This window comes from Coregonus lavaretus (assembly GCF_964263955.1).
Source record: "Coregonus lavaretus genome assembly, chromosome: 18".
NCBI lineage: Eukaryota > Metazoa > Chordata > Actinopteri > Salmoniformes > Salmonidae > Coregonus > Coregonus lavaretus.
Window position 1 is genome coordinate 3,297,139 of NC_140005.1, and position 16,907 is coordinate 3,314,045.

The 16,907-nt window shown below is 42.9% G+C and overlaps 1 protein-coding gene across 1 annotated transcript in view; it reads left to right on the plus strand.

Moving 5' to 3' along the window:
• Positions 1-10,080, plus strand: part of nin (ninein (GSK3B interacting protein)) — a 64,112-nt gene extending 54,032 nt beyond the window's left edge. The window contains exons 23-31 of the mRNA XM_084181845.1: positions 68-187; positions 566-679; positions 1,002-1,148; positions 2,124-2,303; positions 2,582-2,731; positions 3,628-3,720; positions 4,290-4,397; positions 8,576-8,695; positions 8,961-10,080. Of these exons, the coding sequence (XP_084037971.1) occupies positions 68-187; positions 566-679; positions 1,002-1,148; positions 2,124-2,303; positions 2,582-2,731; positions 3,628-3,720; positions 4,290-4,397; positions 8,576-8,695; positions 8,961-9,176 (1,248 nt within the window). The 3' untranslated portion in view covers positions 9,177-10,080. The remainder of the gene's footprint in view (positions 1-67; positions 188-565; positions 680-1,001; positions 1,149-2,123; positions 2,304-2,581; positions 2,732-3,627; positions 3,721-4,289; positions 4,398-8,575; positions 8,696-8,960) is intronic.
• Positions 10,081-16,907: the final 6,827 nt, after the last annotated feature.

Genomic DNA, 16,907 nt, shown 5'->3' on the forward strand with positions numbered 1-16,907 from the left:
CAAATTGAGGGAAAAAAAGCACTGGGTTCCTATTGGGTAGCTAATGACTTGTTCTGCTGTGTGTCAGATGGCAGTGTGTGTGTCTGCCCTGGAGGCGGAGCTGACCAACGCTGTGGAGGGCACTGCTCTGCTAGAGGAAGGCAAGGCCCAGCTGGTGCTACAAATCAACACCCGCCGAGATGACAAGGTGAGTCACCGAGCAGACAAACGTCATCGTGGACGTTTTGAATATCAATACGAATGTCGTAGAACTTACTAGCAGTGTGTGAGGTTATAGGTGTAACACCTGTCCTACTTTCTAGAACTGCGTTGTTGGTTAAGGGCTTGTAAGTAAGCATTTTCATGGTAAGGTCTACTACACCTGTTGCACTCGGCCCATGTGAGAAATAAAGTTTGATTTGAAAGAGTTAGAATTTTTTGTATTTTTATTGAGATAGAAAGTTACGAATAAGAGGGGGAGATGGCTAGGTAAAGGAATATGAAGGCGCAGATGGGGGTTTGAACTCGAGGGGCAATGTGATACCGTACATACAACCATACTCCTCTTCCCTGGGTCCATCTGTAGGTGCCTAAGATGGGGGCTATGGAGTGCCAGCTCTCCCACCTCCTGCAGGACAACAAGGCTTTGGAGAAACAAACCCAGGGCCTACGCAACCAGCTAGCCAAGTCTCAGGAGAGGGTAAGATGCTCTGTTGAGTCTGGCAACCTTTGACGCTACCTTGTCAACCACTTTATGACACAGTTATAATCCATAGTTCAACGTGTTACCACTTTCATTCTAAATCGTCATCATTTAGAATGTCTGTTCCGTGTGTGTCGAGCCAAAGACAAATTTCAACATTGAATCACGTGGACAATAAAGTTTTTTTTTCGAATTCATTCTGATTTGTTAGAATGATGCAAAAGTATCTATTTCTTTGGGCATAATACTGGGGAATTTAAGGAAAGTTACCTACATTTTGCAACCCTATTCATGACCAAGGTATTCTCTCCTCTTTCAGACTCATGTGTTGGAGGAAAGTCTTCAGTCTGCCAACCTCCAGAGCGCCCGTCTCAAGTCAGACCTCCGCGTGTCACAGCAGGAGAAGGACGCCCTCAAACAGGAAGTGATGTCACTGCACAAACAGCTGCAGAATGCCAATGATAAGGTAAGGCCTTCTATGATGACACGCTGATCGGTTGGTTCGTTCGTTGGTTAGGTGGGTGGTTGGTTCGCTGGTTGATTGTTTAGGTGGGTAATTGGTTCGTTGGGTGGGTGGTTAATTGGTCGGTGTGGTGACGTTCATTAAAGTTATTTCTTTAAAGTTATGTACACCTCGTCCTTAACCAGACACCTTGTAGCGATCCACCTTACCCAAACCAGGAAGCTAACTCAGCTACAGTTTTGATTGAGTGATTAATAATAATAATAAGCCATTTAGCAGACACTTTTATCCAAAGCGACTTACAGTCATGCGTGCATAAATTTTTTTGTGTATGGGTGGTCCCGGGGATCGAACCCACTACCTTGGCGTTACAAGCGCCGTGCTCTACCAGCTGAGCTACAGAGGATTGATTATACAAGCCGGATAGACCTGAGGTGATTCAACGATCCACATTGGCACCTATATCTCTCCTCTAGTGACCCTTTATGTCAATTTGTATCACAAAATGAAATGACTAGATGACTAGATCTAGTGAAACTGCTGTGGTCTTTGTCCTTTCTAGGTCTACCTGTGGGGGACGTGGTGTTTTGACCTCAGTGAGATTTATTGGTTAAATAAAGGTTATATAAAAATGTAATTATTACTAAAGGGGCCGAGAAGGCTCGGCCCGGTTATTTCTTCCTTAATCAGAACCAGGTTCTGAAGATGGCCCTGCACTCCAGCGGCTACCAAAGCCAGCACAACATAATAATAATAATAATAATAATAATAATAATAATAATAATAATAATACATATAATAATAAATATAATAATATTATTATCTCAGAACCAGGTTCTGGAGATGGCCCTGCACTCCAGCGGCTACCAAAGCCAGCACAACATCATAATAATAATAATAATAATAATAATAATAATAATAATAATAATAATAATAATAATACATATAATAATAAATAAAATATTATTATTATCTCAGAACCAGGTTCTGGAGATGGCCCTGCACTCCAGCGGGTACCAGAGCCAGCATAAGAAGCTGTACCGGGACGAGCTGGCCAGGCTGGTGGAGCAGGAACAGCTGCTGCTGAGGCAGGAGAACGAGAGGCTGACCATGGAGCTCCACAACACCAAGGGTGACCTCCACCACACCAGGGACAAGGTGAGATGACAGGAGGGATGGGATGGATGGAATGAACCATTTTTAACTAATTCATTCAACCAAATACAGACCCAATCAAATTTTCAAGGTCTAGGGGCCAGTTTCCCCCCGGACACAGAGCTCTTTTAATGGAGATTCTGAGTTGAGCATGGATTTCAGTCGAGGACTAGGCTTAATCTGTGTCCAGGAAACTTGTCTCTTTTACGTTCTAGAGATTTCTAGGACAGTTACACCCTGCATATGAATACCTTTTGAAACCCTGTATTGTCTATCCACAGACGTGTCAGCTGGAGGCAGCCATCTTAACCGTGAAGCAGCAGAGACAGCAGTGCCAGTCCACCGTAGTGAAGACAGTCGAGCAGGAGAAGACTGCTATGAAGAGAGAGCTGGACGTGACGCACCAGGAGCTACTCTCTGCTCACAACAAGGTCATCTAACAGGAGGATCTGTTCTCAAGGCTGTTTAGAACAAGGTCATCTAACAGGAGGATCTGTTCTCATAGCTGTTTAGAACAAGGTCATCTAACAGGAGGATCTGTTCTCATAGCTGTTTAGAACAAGGTCATCTAACAGGGAGGATCTGTTCTCGTGGCTGTTTAGAACAAGGTCATCTAACAGGGAGGATCTGTTCTCGTAGCTGTTTAGAACAAGGTCATCTAACAGGAGGATCTGTTCTCAAGGCTGTTTAGAACAAGGTCATCTAACAGGAGGATCTGTTCTCAAGGCTGTTTAGAACAAGGTCATCTAACAGGAGGATCTGTTCTCATGGCTGTTTAGAACAAGATCATCTAACAGGAGGATCTGTTCTCGTAGCTGTTTAGAACAAGATCATCTAACAGGAGGATCTGTTCTCGTAGCTGTTTAGAACAAGGTCATCTAACAGGAGGATCTGTTCTCAAGGCTGTTTAGAACAAGGTCATCTAACAGGAGGATCTGTTCTCAAGGCTGTTTAGAACAAGGTCATCTAACAGGAGGATCTGTTCTCAAGGCTGTTTAGAACAACTTCTCATATCTATGCATACTCTTATACTGTTATGATTTCTTGATTTGTTTTTTTCATGTTTTATTTAAATTCATACGTTTCATACAGTACATGCATTTTTTTTTATTGATTGATTGATAGCAAATTTTTCCTTGATTATATTAATAGGATAAACCTAATGTCGAAAATACGGAAACAAACTCACAGCAATGCTTACTTCCACCTATCATTCACAAGCAACATGTATTTCTGAAGCAGTTGTCTTACTTTTAGACAATGAGTTTGTTATTTTAATGTGTCTTTCCCTTTTTTCTGATGGCCTTGTGTGTGTGGTGGTGGTCAGGTGTGTGAGGTCCAGAGAGAGCTGGAGAGTCTTCGTCAGGAAAACGAGGGTCTGAAGACCCAACAGAACCATCTACAAGCCCGGCTTTTGGAGGTCCGTTCTCTACCAACCTTCCCTAACTTCCCCCTGACATGCTCTCCTCTCATCACGACATCTGCCTCTCCCTGTCAAACACTTGGACTCTTTTTAATGTCTCCTTTCTTCTTCTAGCATGTTCTATAAAACGAGTTTGTTTTCATGTAACACCAGCAATTTTCCAGAAACACTATATCAGTTGGGCTAGCAACAGTTGTCCTGGCTCCTCCTGTCCTCACACTCATGTCCCTTGTGTCCTCTTTGACACAACCTCCATCTATCTATCTAATCCATCTATCTCTCCCTCCCACCCTACATTATGTCCCCTCTCTCTCTCCCTGTGTCTCTCGTCTCTCCCCTGACTGTCTCTCTCTTCTCTCCCTGTGTCTCTCATCTCGCTCCTGACTGTCTCTCTCTTCTCTCTCGTCTCTCCCCTGACTGTCTCTCTCTTCTCTCCCTGTATCTCTCCTCTCTCATCTCGCTCCTGACTGTCTCTCTCTTCTCTCTCGTCTCTCCTGACTGTCTCTCTCTCTCTTCTCTCCCTGTGTCTCTCATCTCTCTCCTGACTGTCTGTCTGGTGTCTCCAGGCCCTCCAGGTCCAGCTGGGTGGTCTGCTGCCCCCGACCCCTCGCAGGATGCCTGGTGAGCGGAGAGAGCAACACCGTGGGGACGACCTCAACCCAGAGAACGTACAGGTAGGAGAGACCAGTGTTACCCATCACAACCTCCTAACTATAACTGAATCCTAATTCTATATGGCCTTCTTGCTCTTTGAATCAATATGCAGTTGGCATATCTTGTGATCTACAGTCTATCACTTAGTATAAAGGATCTTCACTCTCACTGTGTTCAGCAGCTCAGTACACTCATTCACACTTTACTGTTGATTATGGGAATACCTGGCTCCTCTGATCTGCCTTGAATACCTGGCTCCTCTGATCTGCCTTGAATACCTCGCTCCTCTGATCTGCCTTGAATACCTCGCTCCTCTGATCTGCCTTGAATACCTCGCTCCTCTGATCTGCCTTGAATACACTCTGATGGGAACACCTGGCTCCTCTGATCTGCCTTGAATACCTGGCTCCTCTGATCTGCCTTGAATACACTCTGACGGGACCTAAACCACCAACACCTTACAAAATATCTTACATTTTCACTTTGGGGAATTTAAATATTTGAAAAGAGAAGTGAATTGATGTGGCTCTTCCATTCTACCATGCCATTCAATATTTTATTTGCACTCTGGGTTTGGTTAGGTTTCTGAAGCTGGAACATTTTGTCCTGGTTTCATCACGACACCACCTTACCCTGTTCATGTTCTCTCTCGTGTGTGTTTGTAGTGAGTGTGTAGTGTGTGTGTGTGTGTGTTTGTAGCGAGTGTGTAGTGTGTGTGTGTGTGTGTGTGTGTGTGTGTGTGTGTGTGTGTGTGTGTGTTTGTAGAGTGTGTGTGTACCTTCTGGGTGCTGTGTTCTTTATGATGTAGAGCTCACTGTTACGACGTCTGTCATTTTCCACTCTGATATGGTGGTCATAGTCTGGGATGGGTGATGGTGTGGGGTGATTATAGTCTGGGATGGGTGATGGTGTGGGGTGATTATAGTCTGGGATGGGTGATGGTGTGGGGTGATTATAGTCTGGGTTGGGTGATGGTGTGGGGTGATCATAGTCTGGGATGGGTGATGGTGTGGGGTGATTATAGTCTGGGATGGGTGATGGTGTGGGGTGATTATAGTCTGGGTTGGGTGATGGTGTGGGGTGATCATAGTCTGGGATGGGTGATGGTGTGGGGTGATTATAGTCTGGGATGGGTGATGGTGTGGGGTGATTATAGTCTGGGTGGAGTGATGGTGTGGGGTGATTATAGTCTGGGATGGGTGATGGTGTGGGGTGATCATGGGATGAGTGATGGTGTGGGGTGATCATGGAATGAGTGATGGTGTGGGGTGATTATAGTCTGGGATGGGTGATGGTGTGGGGTGATTATAGTCTGGGATGGGTGATTATAGTCTGGGATGGGTGATGGTGTGGGGTGATCATGGGATGAGTGATGGTGTGGGGTGATCATGGAATGAGTGATGGTGTGGGGTGATTATAGTCTGGGATGGGTGATGGTGTGGGGTGATTATAGTCTGGGATGGGTGATGGTGTGGGGTGATCATGGGATGAGTGATGGTGTGGGGTGATTATAGTCTGGGATGGGTGATGGTGTGGGGTGATTATAGTCTGGGATGGGTGATGGTGTGGGGTGATCATAGTCTGGGATGGAGAACCATCCTCTGAATAGCAGTAGGCCTAGTCTCTGTCATGGGGTGATTATAGTCTGGGATGGAGGCCTAGTCTCTGTCATGGGGTGATTATAGTCTGGGGTGGAGGCCTAGTCTCTGTCATGTCCTAGCTCTGACATTTTGAGGTGGTTCGTCCTACGCTACACTGTAAAAAAATAGCCTGGGACAATTGTACGCTATCTACCAATTTTAGTTCGTTTTCTAAAGTCTAGCCGACTAACTATTTAGCCCAGTTCTCAGATTGCACTGAGTTCTTCAGTTGTCCCAGACAGTGGTGACTATTTAAAGCTGTGCTAATTGCGTAGCCCTGCCTTTAGAAGGTTGTTATTAGAGTAGTAGAGGACTGGATGGAGGGGTTGAGCCCTGGTGAAGTGTACCTGCCTTCTCTCTCCAGGGTGCTGCAATGCCAGAACAGAGGGCCACTCATGCAGACAGCTACCGGAGGATTGGTGGACTCTGACAGACAGCAAGCAACTTCTAACATAACCTTCCCCCAGTCCTCCAAACCTTTCCCCCAGCCTGACTCGCCTAACCCCTGCCTCAACCCTCCAAGACTCCACTCCCTTCCCTGAATTCTTCCCCAGTCCTCTTCACCTGTCCCCCCAGTCCTCTTCACCTGTCCCCCCAGTCCTCTTCACCTGTCCCCCCAGTCCTCTTCACCTGTCCCCCCCAGTCCTCTTCACCTGTCCCCCCAGTCCTCCAAACCTTTCCCTCCCTCCGTCCTCTTCACCTCAACTAACCCCAGCCCCACCCGACCGATCCTCCAAGTCTCCATTCCCTGTCCCCTGAACTCTTCCCCCCTGCCCCACTTATGCTTGAATCACTGGAAGAAGAACAATTCTGGGAGAGTGTTACGGTACCTTCTTTCTGTCCTTATAGGAGATGAACTGTGATTTGAATGGGATTTTAGAACCAGTTCATCATTTAAGGGCATGAATGTGTAACGACGCTATGCTGCCACTAGGTGGCGGTACCAGAATAAAACAGGGTAGTTCCCTTGTTATGTTCCTCAAATCAAAGGGCTTTCTGAAACAACTTGAGCTCTAGGTGAATTTACTGGAGTCAAAGGTCCATGAAATATACTCTGATTGCAGTAGATTCATAGTTTCAACAGAATGTATTATTGGACCTATTTTTTTCAAGATGACCTGCATATTTATATTTTTTGCACTTAAAACCAACAAGCTTCAAAATGTCAACTGCCAGTTTTTTTTTTTTTTTGTATCTTTGTCACAAAGATTTGAATAACCTTTTTAGTTGGTTGACCTGTTCACCTCTCACAACTGTTGTTTTATTGTAAACGGTACCAGTTAGTTACCAACAGTATTAAACTCTACAATAGTTTGATAGTAAAAACGAATGGTCACATGTTCATTATAATTTTGCGACTGTTTTGATTCATGTTCTTCCATTGGTTGTATTGTTATGTTAATGTGGCTTCCTGTTTACTGTAGAAGGTCTGATAAGAGGTCTGAGTCTTTAGAAGTACAGTTTTTATTCTCTAGTGTGTTTTGACTTTTTATGTATATTATTATTTTATTTATGATTTATGTTGTTTGTAGATTGTATTTAAGTTTTTGGATCAAATAATTGTATATTTATTTATTCGTTTTTATCTATTATTTATGTATTTTATTTATTTAGCTGTGATGTCACTTTTTAATAAATGCACTAGAATGTATTTCACTGGAAAAGAATCAAGAGAAAATAAAGCATCTAGTTTCATCAGTTTTGTGTTCAATGGCCTTCTTCCTCGGCGTTAAAGCTACCACATACTCTGGTGTCCTCTCTCAGATGGAATCTCGACACACATCTTTCTTATTGTAAGAATAGATTACCGCATAGAACACAATCATTTTGCTATGAGTATTTACAGTATATTACTCGGCTATGAGTATTTACAGTATATTACTCGGCTATGAGTATTTACAGTATATTACTCGGCTATGAGTATTTACAGTATATTACTCGGCTATGAGTATTTACAGTATATTACTCAGCTATGAGTATTTACAGTATATTACTCAGCTATGAGTATTTACAGTATATTACTCAGCTATGAGTATTTACAGTATATTACTCAGCTATGAGTATTTACAGTATATTACTCGGCTATGAGTATTTACAGTATATTACTCAGCTATGAGTATTTACAGTATATTACTCGGCTATGAGTATTTACAGTATATTACTCGGCTATGAGTATTTACAGTATATTACTCAGCTATGAGTATTTACAGTATATTACTCGGCTATGAGTATTTACAGTATATTACTCGGCTATGAGTATTTACAGTATATTACTCAGCTATGAGTATGTTGCAATTCATACAGCCAGACATATAGTACTTCTAAAAGTATTTCCTTGTGTAATTAAACCAAGTGTATTTCCCCTTTCTTTCCTTTTGAACATTGCCAGATGATACACAAAGATGGTTCAACCCAAAAACATGGGGCAGAACTAAAGGATATCAAGCAAGTTGCTGTAAAATGACACACAGTGATTTAAGGCCATAGATTATTCTCTACATTTGATTAATTTTTTTTTAAAACCCTGTCTCATCTGTGTACCTCTTCTCCATCACCAGGATGAGAGGGCGACGATGATGATGATGATGAAGATGGAGGAACGTATGAGGGAGATCGAGCTGTCGCTGCATAACGTCAAGCTGCTGCTCAAAGAGAAGGTCTGCCAACTCAAAGATCAGGTACACGCGTTATAGCTGTATTTTCTCTTTTGATGTTGACGTTCAGCTGCAATATCAAAAAATGGTTTCTGGAGTCTCTTCAACAGTCTTATTTCTATGTTTATCAGTTTGCTGTAAGTATTGGTTTTACTGGTGATGGTTGCTAACAGCAAGCACACGTCTCTTGGATGATGACAAAGAAAATAATGGTGTTGAAAAAGAGGGATAGACTACATGCAGTAACAAGGCGAGATTGGTCACGTCCCCCTCTCCGTTCCGTCTCTAGCTCCACAAGAACGGTAAAGCTGATTCGTTGATCAAGGACCTGTACGTGGAGAACGCCCAGCTGCTGAAGGCCTTGGAGATGACCGAGCAGAGACAGAAAGTAGCAGAGAAGAAGAACTTCCTACTGGAAGAGAAGGTCTCCAGCCTCAACAGGATAGTCAGAGACCTGAGCCCCTCACCCCTAGCCCCCGTGCCCTATCATTTCACCTGTTCCTAATACTACACTTTCACCCCTCACCACAGTAGCTGGACGGAACATGGAACTCGAGTGTTACATTAATATTCCACCCTTAACCCTCAGTCCTCTTCCCCCCCCACTTGCCCTACCACTAACAGCTGAGCCCCTAAACATCTTTATTGTATTTATTATTTTATCTGTTCCTAATTTAGCAGGTGTGAGCTGAACATGGACGGAACCATGTATTTCTTTGGACAGAACTACAGTGTTACACTAACATTCCATTTGAGGCTTGGGGAAACTCTGCGGTACTGCCATACCCAACCCCCACGACTACTGTCCATGGGGAACTCTGCGGTACTGCCATACCCAACCCCCACGACTACTGTCCATGGGGAACTCTGCGGTACTGCCATACCCAACCCCCACGACTACTGTCCATGTCCAAAGTAGTCGCCAAAGTAACGGAGCATGGCTTTAAGTTGATCACAAAAGTTGTCACTGATGATGAAAGTTTTTTTACCATGACACTAAACCACTGTACCAGAGAACATTCCTGATACCGAAGTGCACTTCAGGGTTGGGGTCAATTCCATTTTAAATTCCAGTCAATTCAGAAAGTAAACCAAATTCCAATTCCACATTTTCCTAATTGAAAAGCATTGAAGAGAATTGGAATGTCGGTGTACTTCCTGAATTGATTGGAATTGAAATGGAATTGATTCCAACCCTGGTGCACTTGGTTGTCTGAGAGATCGTCAATATTTTAAGCTCCCTGTTCAACACTGGGGATCAATACTGTCACTTTTCAGTTATTATTAACCGGATAAAGGGGGTTTAATCTGTTTATTTAAATGCACAATAAATGGTATAATCATGTATACAAACCACTTTGTAAATTAAATGAACTATGTATGTTTTGTTACAGTTGTTTGTTGTTAGTGTTACCAGTTTATGTAACAGGCTGAAATGGAAATATTGTGTCCGAAGCTGTGTACTTAATTGTATATGAAGGACAACACATGCTACCTATGTGAATGGAATGAAGGGTATTTAAACTGCTGCAATAACAGAGTCTTGGCTAAAAAAGGCTCGATCCCAGATAAGGATATTGACATTGCTGATTACAACATCATCATTACAACGTACAGTAACAGTCAAACGTTTGGACAAACCTACTCATTCAAGGGTTTTTCTTTTTTTTTTTTACTATTTTCTACATTGTAGAATAATAGTGAAGACATAAAAACTATGAAATAACACATATGGAATCATGTAGTAACCAAAAAAGTGTTAAACAAATCCAAATATATTTTATATTTGAGATTCTTCAAAATAGCCACCCTTTGCCTTGATGACAGCTTTGCACACTCTTGGCATTCTCTCAACCAGCTTCATGAGGTAGTTACCTGGAATGCATTTCAATTAACAGGTGTGCCTTGTTAAAAGTTAATTTGTGGAATTTATTTCCTTCTTAATGCGTTTGAGCCAATCAGTTGTGTTGTGACAAGGTAGGGGGGTATGCAGAAGATAGCCCTATTTGGTAAAAGACCAAGTCCATATTATTGCAAGAACAGCTCAAATCATTTGTTTTTCAACAGGACAATGACCCAACACACCTCCAGGCAGTGTAAGGGCTATCTGACCAAGGAAGGAGAGTGATGGAGTGCTGCATCAGATGACCTGGCCTCCACAATCACCCAACGTCAATACAATTGAGATGGTTTGGGATGAGTCGGACCGCAGAGTGAAGGAAAAGCAGCCAATAAGTGCTCAGCATATGTGGGAACTCCTTCAAGACTGTTGGAAAAACATTCCAGGTCAAGCTGGTTGAGAGAATTCCAATAGTGTGCAAAGCTGTCATCAAGGCAAAGGGTGGCTACTTTGAAGAATCTCAAATATAAAATATATTTTGATTTGTTTAACACTTTTTTTGTTCCATATGAGTTATTTCATAGTTTTGATGTCTTCACTATTATTCTACAATGTAGAAAATAGTAAAAAAAATAAAGAAAAACCATTAAATGAGTAGGTGTGTCCAAACTTTTGACTGGTACTGTATGTGAAATCAACGCTTGTGGCATCATGTTCTCTAAATATCCCCCCCCCCCCCAAAAAAAAAAAAAACATGTCAGCTTTTGGTTATAGATGTGGCCATATAGACCCCCCCCCCCCAATTGAGAAATAGATGCACTTCCTCAATCAAGAAAGCTAAATCTAGAAATCTAGCTACTTCCTAAGTTCTATCTCAGACTGCTGGTGATCGGTCAATATTTTGGAAAACCGTTAATGCACTGAAGCGTTGAGATTCCTCTCCTTCCCTGCCTAAGCAAGTTGTGCCAGACTTTTTATTTGAAAGAAATTGTGGTTTAACTGACCCTGGTCAGCCAGTCGACTGCCTGCCCCTCTCACAGCCTCCAGTTGGCTCGATGGAAGTTCTGTGAACTTTTCAACTCCTAGTGAATCTTTTGTTTTAATTTCGACAACTTTCTACTGATGTGCTATACGCCCTGCTTAAGATTGATGTAAAAGAAAATCCACTGGGGCTGTTTTGCTTGATCCTGTCTTTCTGCAGCTTTCTGCTCCTCTGATTGTGGAATCTTTAACATATATTTTAACCTTACAATTATTTCTGGTAGCATCCCCAGGGTTTGGAAGGAGGCGATATTCTCCTCCTGGTAGCATCCCCAGGGTCTGGAAGCCGGCTATATACTCCTCCTGGTAGCATCCCCAGGGTCTGGAAGGAGGCCCATATACTCCTCCTGGTAGCATCCCCAGGGTCTGGAAGGAGGCCCATAAACTTCCCCATCTCAAAGGTGGTGATCCGTGTGACCTAAATAATTATCGCCCCATTTCCAAACTCTCTTGCCTAGCAAAAATTATTGGCAAATACTCAAATTAGATCCTTTTTAACTTCGAAATGTATTTCTAAATGTATACCAGTCAGTTTTCAGACCAGGTCATAATGCCATCTCTGCTACTTATTTGGTTTTAAATTATGTTCTTAATTGTTTGGGTAAGAAGAAACACTGTGCGGCCCTTTTTTAATGACCTGTCTAAAGCTTTCGACACTGTGGATAACTCATTACTTATTCAGAGGCTGGACAGGCTGCATGTAGCTGGTTTGAAAAGGATTTAAAGGTTGGAACACAGTGTGTATTTGCTGATGGTGTTAAATCAGGTTTTCTGGACATATGCTACATGACCAAATGTATGTGGACACATGCTCGTCGAACATCTCATTCCTAAATCACGGGCATTAATATGGAGTTGGTCCCCCCCTTTGCTGCTATAACAGCCTCCACTGTTCTGGGAAGGCTTTCCACTAGACGTTTCCACTTCACAATAACAACACTTACAGTTGACCGGGGCAGCTCTAGCAGGGCAGAAATTTGACAAACTGACTTGTTGGAAAGGTGGCATCCTATGACGGTGCCACGTTGAAAGTCATTGAGCTCTTCAGTAAAGCCATTCTACTGCCAATGTTTGTCTATGGAGATTGCATGGCTGTGTGCTCGATTTTATACACCTGTCATCAACGGGTGTGGCTGAAATAGCCAATTGAGCTACAGAGGACCACATATATATATATATATATATATATATATATATATATATACAGTACCAGTCGAAAGTTTGGACACACCTACTCATTCAAGGGTTTTTCTTTATTTTTACTATTTTCTAAATTGTAGAATAATAGTGAAGACATCAAAACTATGAAATAACACATATGGAATCATGTAGTAGCCAAAAAAGTTTTAAACAAATCAAAATATATTTTAGATTTTAGATTCTTCAAAGTAGCCACCCTTTGCCTTGATGACAGCTCTGCACACTCTTGGCATTCTCTCAACCAGCTTCATAAGGAATGCTTTTCCAACCGTCTTGAAGGAGTTCCCACATATGCTGACCACTTGTTGGCTGCTTTTCCTTCAATCTGTGGTCCAACTCATCTCAAACCATCTCAATTGGGTTGAGGTCGGGTGATTGTGGAGGCCAGGTCATCTGACGCAGCACTCCATCACTCTCCTTGGTCAAATAGCCCTTACACAGCCTGGAGGTGTGTTTTGGGTCATTGTCCTGTTGAAAAACAAATGATAGTCCCACTAAGCCCAAACCAGATGGGATGGCGTATCGCTGCAGAATGCTATGGTAGCCATGCTGGTTAAGTGTGCCTTGAATTCTAAACAAATCACTGACAGTGTCACCAGCAAAGCACCCCCACACCATCACACCTCCTCCTCAATGCTTCACGCTGGGAACTACACATGCGGAGATCATCCGTTCACCTACTCTATCATCCGTTCACCTACTCTGCGTTTCACAAAGACATGACGGTAGGAACTAGAAATCTCAAATTTGGACTCATCAGACCAAAGGACAGATTTCCAACGGTCCTAATGTCCATTGCTCGTGTTTCTTGGCCCAAACAAGTCTCTTCTTCTTATTGGTGTCCTTTAGTAGTGGTTTCTTTGCTGCAATTCGGCCATGAAGGCCTGATTCACGCAGTCTCCTCTGAACAGTTGATGTTGAGATGTCTGTTACTTGAACTCTGTGAAGCATTTATTTGGGCTGCAATCTGAGGTGCAGTTAACTCTAATGAACTTATCCTCTGCAGCAGAGGTAACTCTGGGTCTTCCATTCCTGTGGCGGTCCTCATGAGAGCCAGTTGCATAAAAGCTTGATGGTTTTTGCAACTGCACTTGAAGAAACTTTCAAAGTTCTAGAAATGTTCCGTATTGACTGACCTTCATGTCTTAAAGTAATGATGGACTGTCGTTTCTCTTTGCTTATTTGAGCTGTTCTTGCCATAATATGGACTTGGTCTTTTACCAAATAGGGCTATCTTCTGTATACCAGCCCTACTTTGTCACAACACAACTGATTGACTCAAACGCATTAAGAAGGAAAGAAATTCCACAAATGAACTTTTAACAAGGCACACCTGTTAATTGAAATGCATTCCAGGCGACTACCTCATGAAGCTAGTTGCGAGAATGCCAAGAGTGTGCAAAGCTGTCATCAAGGCAAAGGGTGGCTACTTTGAAGAATCTCAAATATAAAATATATTGTTTAACACTTTTATGGTTACTACATGATTCCATATGTGTTATTTCATAGTTTTGATGTCTTCACTATTATTCTACAAGGTAGAAAGTTTGAAAAATATAGAAAAACCCTTGAATGAGTAGGTGTGTCCAAACGTTTGACTGGTTCTGTATATATATGTATATATATTGTAACAAAGGGTGTCCCACAGGGATAAATTCTTGGTCTGGTTCTTTTCACTATTTACATGAACAATATTGTCAGTCTATCAAATAAATGTTTTACATTCACCTGTATGCAGATGACACTGTGGTGTATGCTATTGCCCCCACAGCTGACCAGGCTCTGTCTGTTGCCCCCACAGCTGACCAGGCTCTGTCTGTTGCCCCCACAGCTGTCCAGGCTCTGTCTGTTGCCCCCACAGCTGACCAGGCTCTGTCTGTTGCCCCCACAGCTGACCAGGCTCTGTCTGTTGCCCCCACAGCTGACCAGGCTCTGTCTGTTGCCCCCACAGCTGACCAGGCTCTGTCTGTTGCCCCCACAGCTGACCAGGCTCTGTCAGAGCTTCAGTCTTCCTTTATTGCCTTACAGAAAGCCTTTTTTTGAACTGAAATCGGTACTTAAAGTGGGTAAAACCAAGCATATGTTATTTTCCAAATCACAAAATATATATTTTGATTTATGCATACGTACGACCCCGAGTGGCGCAGTGGTCTAAGGCTCTGCATCGCAGTGCTAGCTGTGCCACTAGAGATCCTGGTTCGTATACAGGCTCTGTCGTAGCCGGCCGCGACCGGGAGACCCACGGGGGCGTCGCGCAATTGGCCCAGCGTCGTCCAGGGTAGTGGAGGGAATGGCCAGCAGGGATGTAGCTCAGTTGGTAGAGCATGGTGTTTGCAATGCCAGGGTTGTGGGTATGAAAAAATAAATAATGTATGCACTCACTAACTGTAAGTCGCTCTGGATAAGAGCGTCTGCTAAATGACTAAAATGTAAATGTACTTTGGATGGTGCCCTCATTGATCGTATCCCCGCCTATAAATATCTGAGCGTCTGGATTGACGAAAAGCTATCTTTTAAAAAGTATGTTGCTAAGTTAGTTAAGACATTAAGAATTACAAAGTAATTAAGGAACAAGTCCTATAGAAGACGGTCAAATGTTTTCAGTGTTAACTTAAATGATGGAAACCAGATATAAAATATGTAGAAAAGATAATGGAGCTATATATTTTTAAATAAGATCATCTTTGAGAACTAACAATCACCACAATAAAAACTAGACAGTCAGGGAGAATCTAAAATTCCCAATGTGTCATGGCATGGGGCCCCCATTGATTTTGTTATGTTTGAGTCACTCAGATACAAGGCATAAGCCATGGCAAAATGTTTATAATTGAAGGAAATTTGCTTTAAAACTGACAAATTACCCTCAGCCCCATGGCAATATGTGTAGAATTGCAGGAAATTAGCTTTGAAACTGTAAAATGTTCTCTCTTCCCCATGGCAAAATGTGTAGAATTGCAGGAAATTAGCTTTAAAACTGCAACATTTTGTCTCTTCGGCCAAGAGTAGGCCCCCTGTAGCTCAGTTGGTAGAGCGTGGCGCTTGCAACGCCAGGGTTGTGGGTTCGATTCCCACGGGGGGCCAGTATGAAAAATGTATGCACTCACTAACTGTAAGTCGCTCTGGATAAGAGCGTCTGCTAAATGACTACAATGTCAATGTAAAATGAGAGCCTCTAAAACCGCACACATTTAATGTGTATATTGCATTTGTATGTGTATTGTGGTGCTTTACAAGGCTCATCTGGAAAAGAGACCTTGGTCTCAGCATTGTCAAAATAAAGGTTCAATAAAATAAAATAAATGCACTGTATTCCCTATATAGTGCAGTACCCCATGGGCCCCAGTCAAAAGACCTGCACTACACAGGAATAAGGTGCCGTTTGGGAAACAGACCTTTCATTTGTAACTGTGCCGTACTAGTGGTTTCAAAGGAACGGACCAGAGACTGGGTTCCCGGCTGCCCTGTGCCGTACTAGTGGTTTCAAAGGAACGGACCAGAGACTGGGTTCCCGGCTGCCCTGTGCCGTGCTAGTGGTTTCAAAGGAACGGACCAGAGACTGGGTTCCCGGCTGCCCTGTGCCGTGCTAGTGGTTTCAAAGGAACGGACCAGAGACTGGGTTCCCGGCTGCCCTGTGCCGTACTGGTGGTTCAAAGGAACGGACCAGAGACTGGGTTCCCGGCTGCCATTGGTCCATATTGGAAACATCCCAAGGTCTTATGGAAATCCTGACATTGTGTGAAGAGAAACGTGGCTCCAAACAATAGCTGCTATTGGACCACACAAAGTGACGTTATAAATAAAACACTACACACAGTGATGTACTACTAGAGAGGGTACGACTGAGATTGTAACAGGAAATAAAGGCATTTTGTGAATACAGGGAAGCTATTTGGTTTGAGTGGATCTCCTTTTTATATTCCAGTGTTCGGTTGATGTTGTATTGTTCTTATACAGAGATAAAGTAATCCTTCTACCCCCCCTTACCCCACCCCCCCAAAAAAATAAAATAACATATTGTAAAGTGGTTATCCCACTGGCTATAAGGTGAATGCACCAATTTGTAAGTCGCTCTGGATAAGAGCGTCTGCTAAATGACGTAAATGTAAATGTAATGTACAGTAGATTAGGGCCAAGGGCCCTGCGATGGACTAG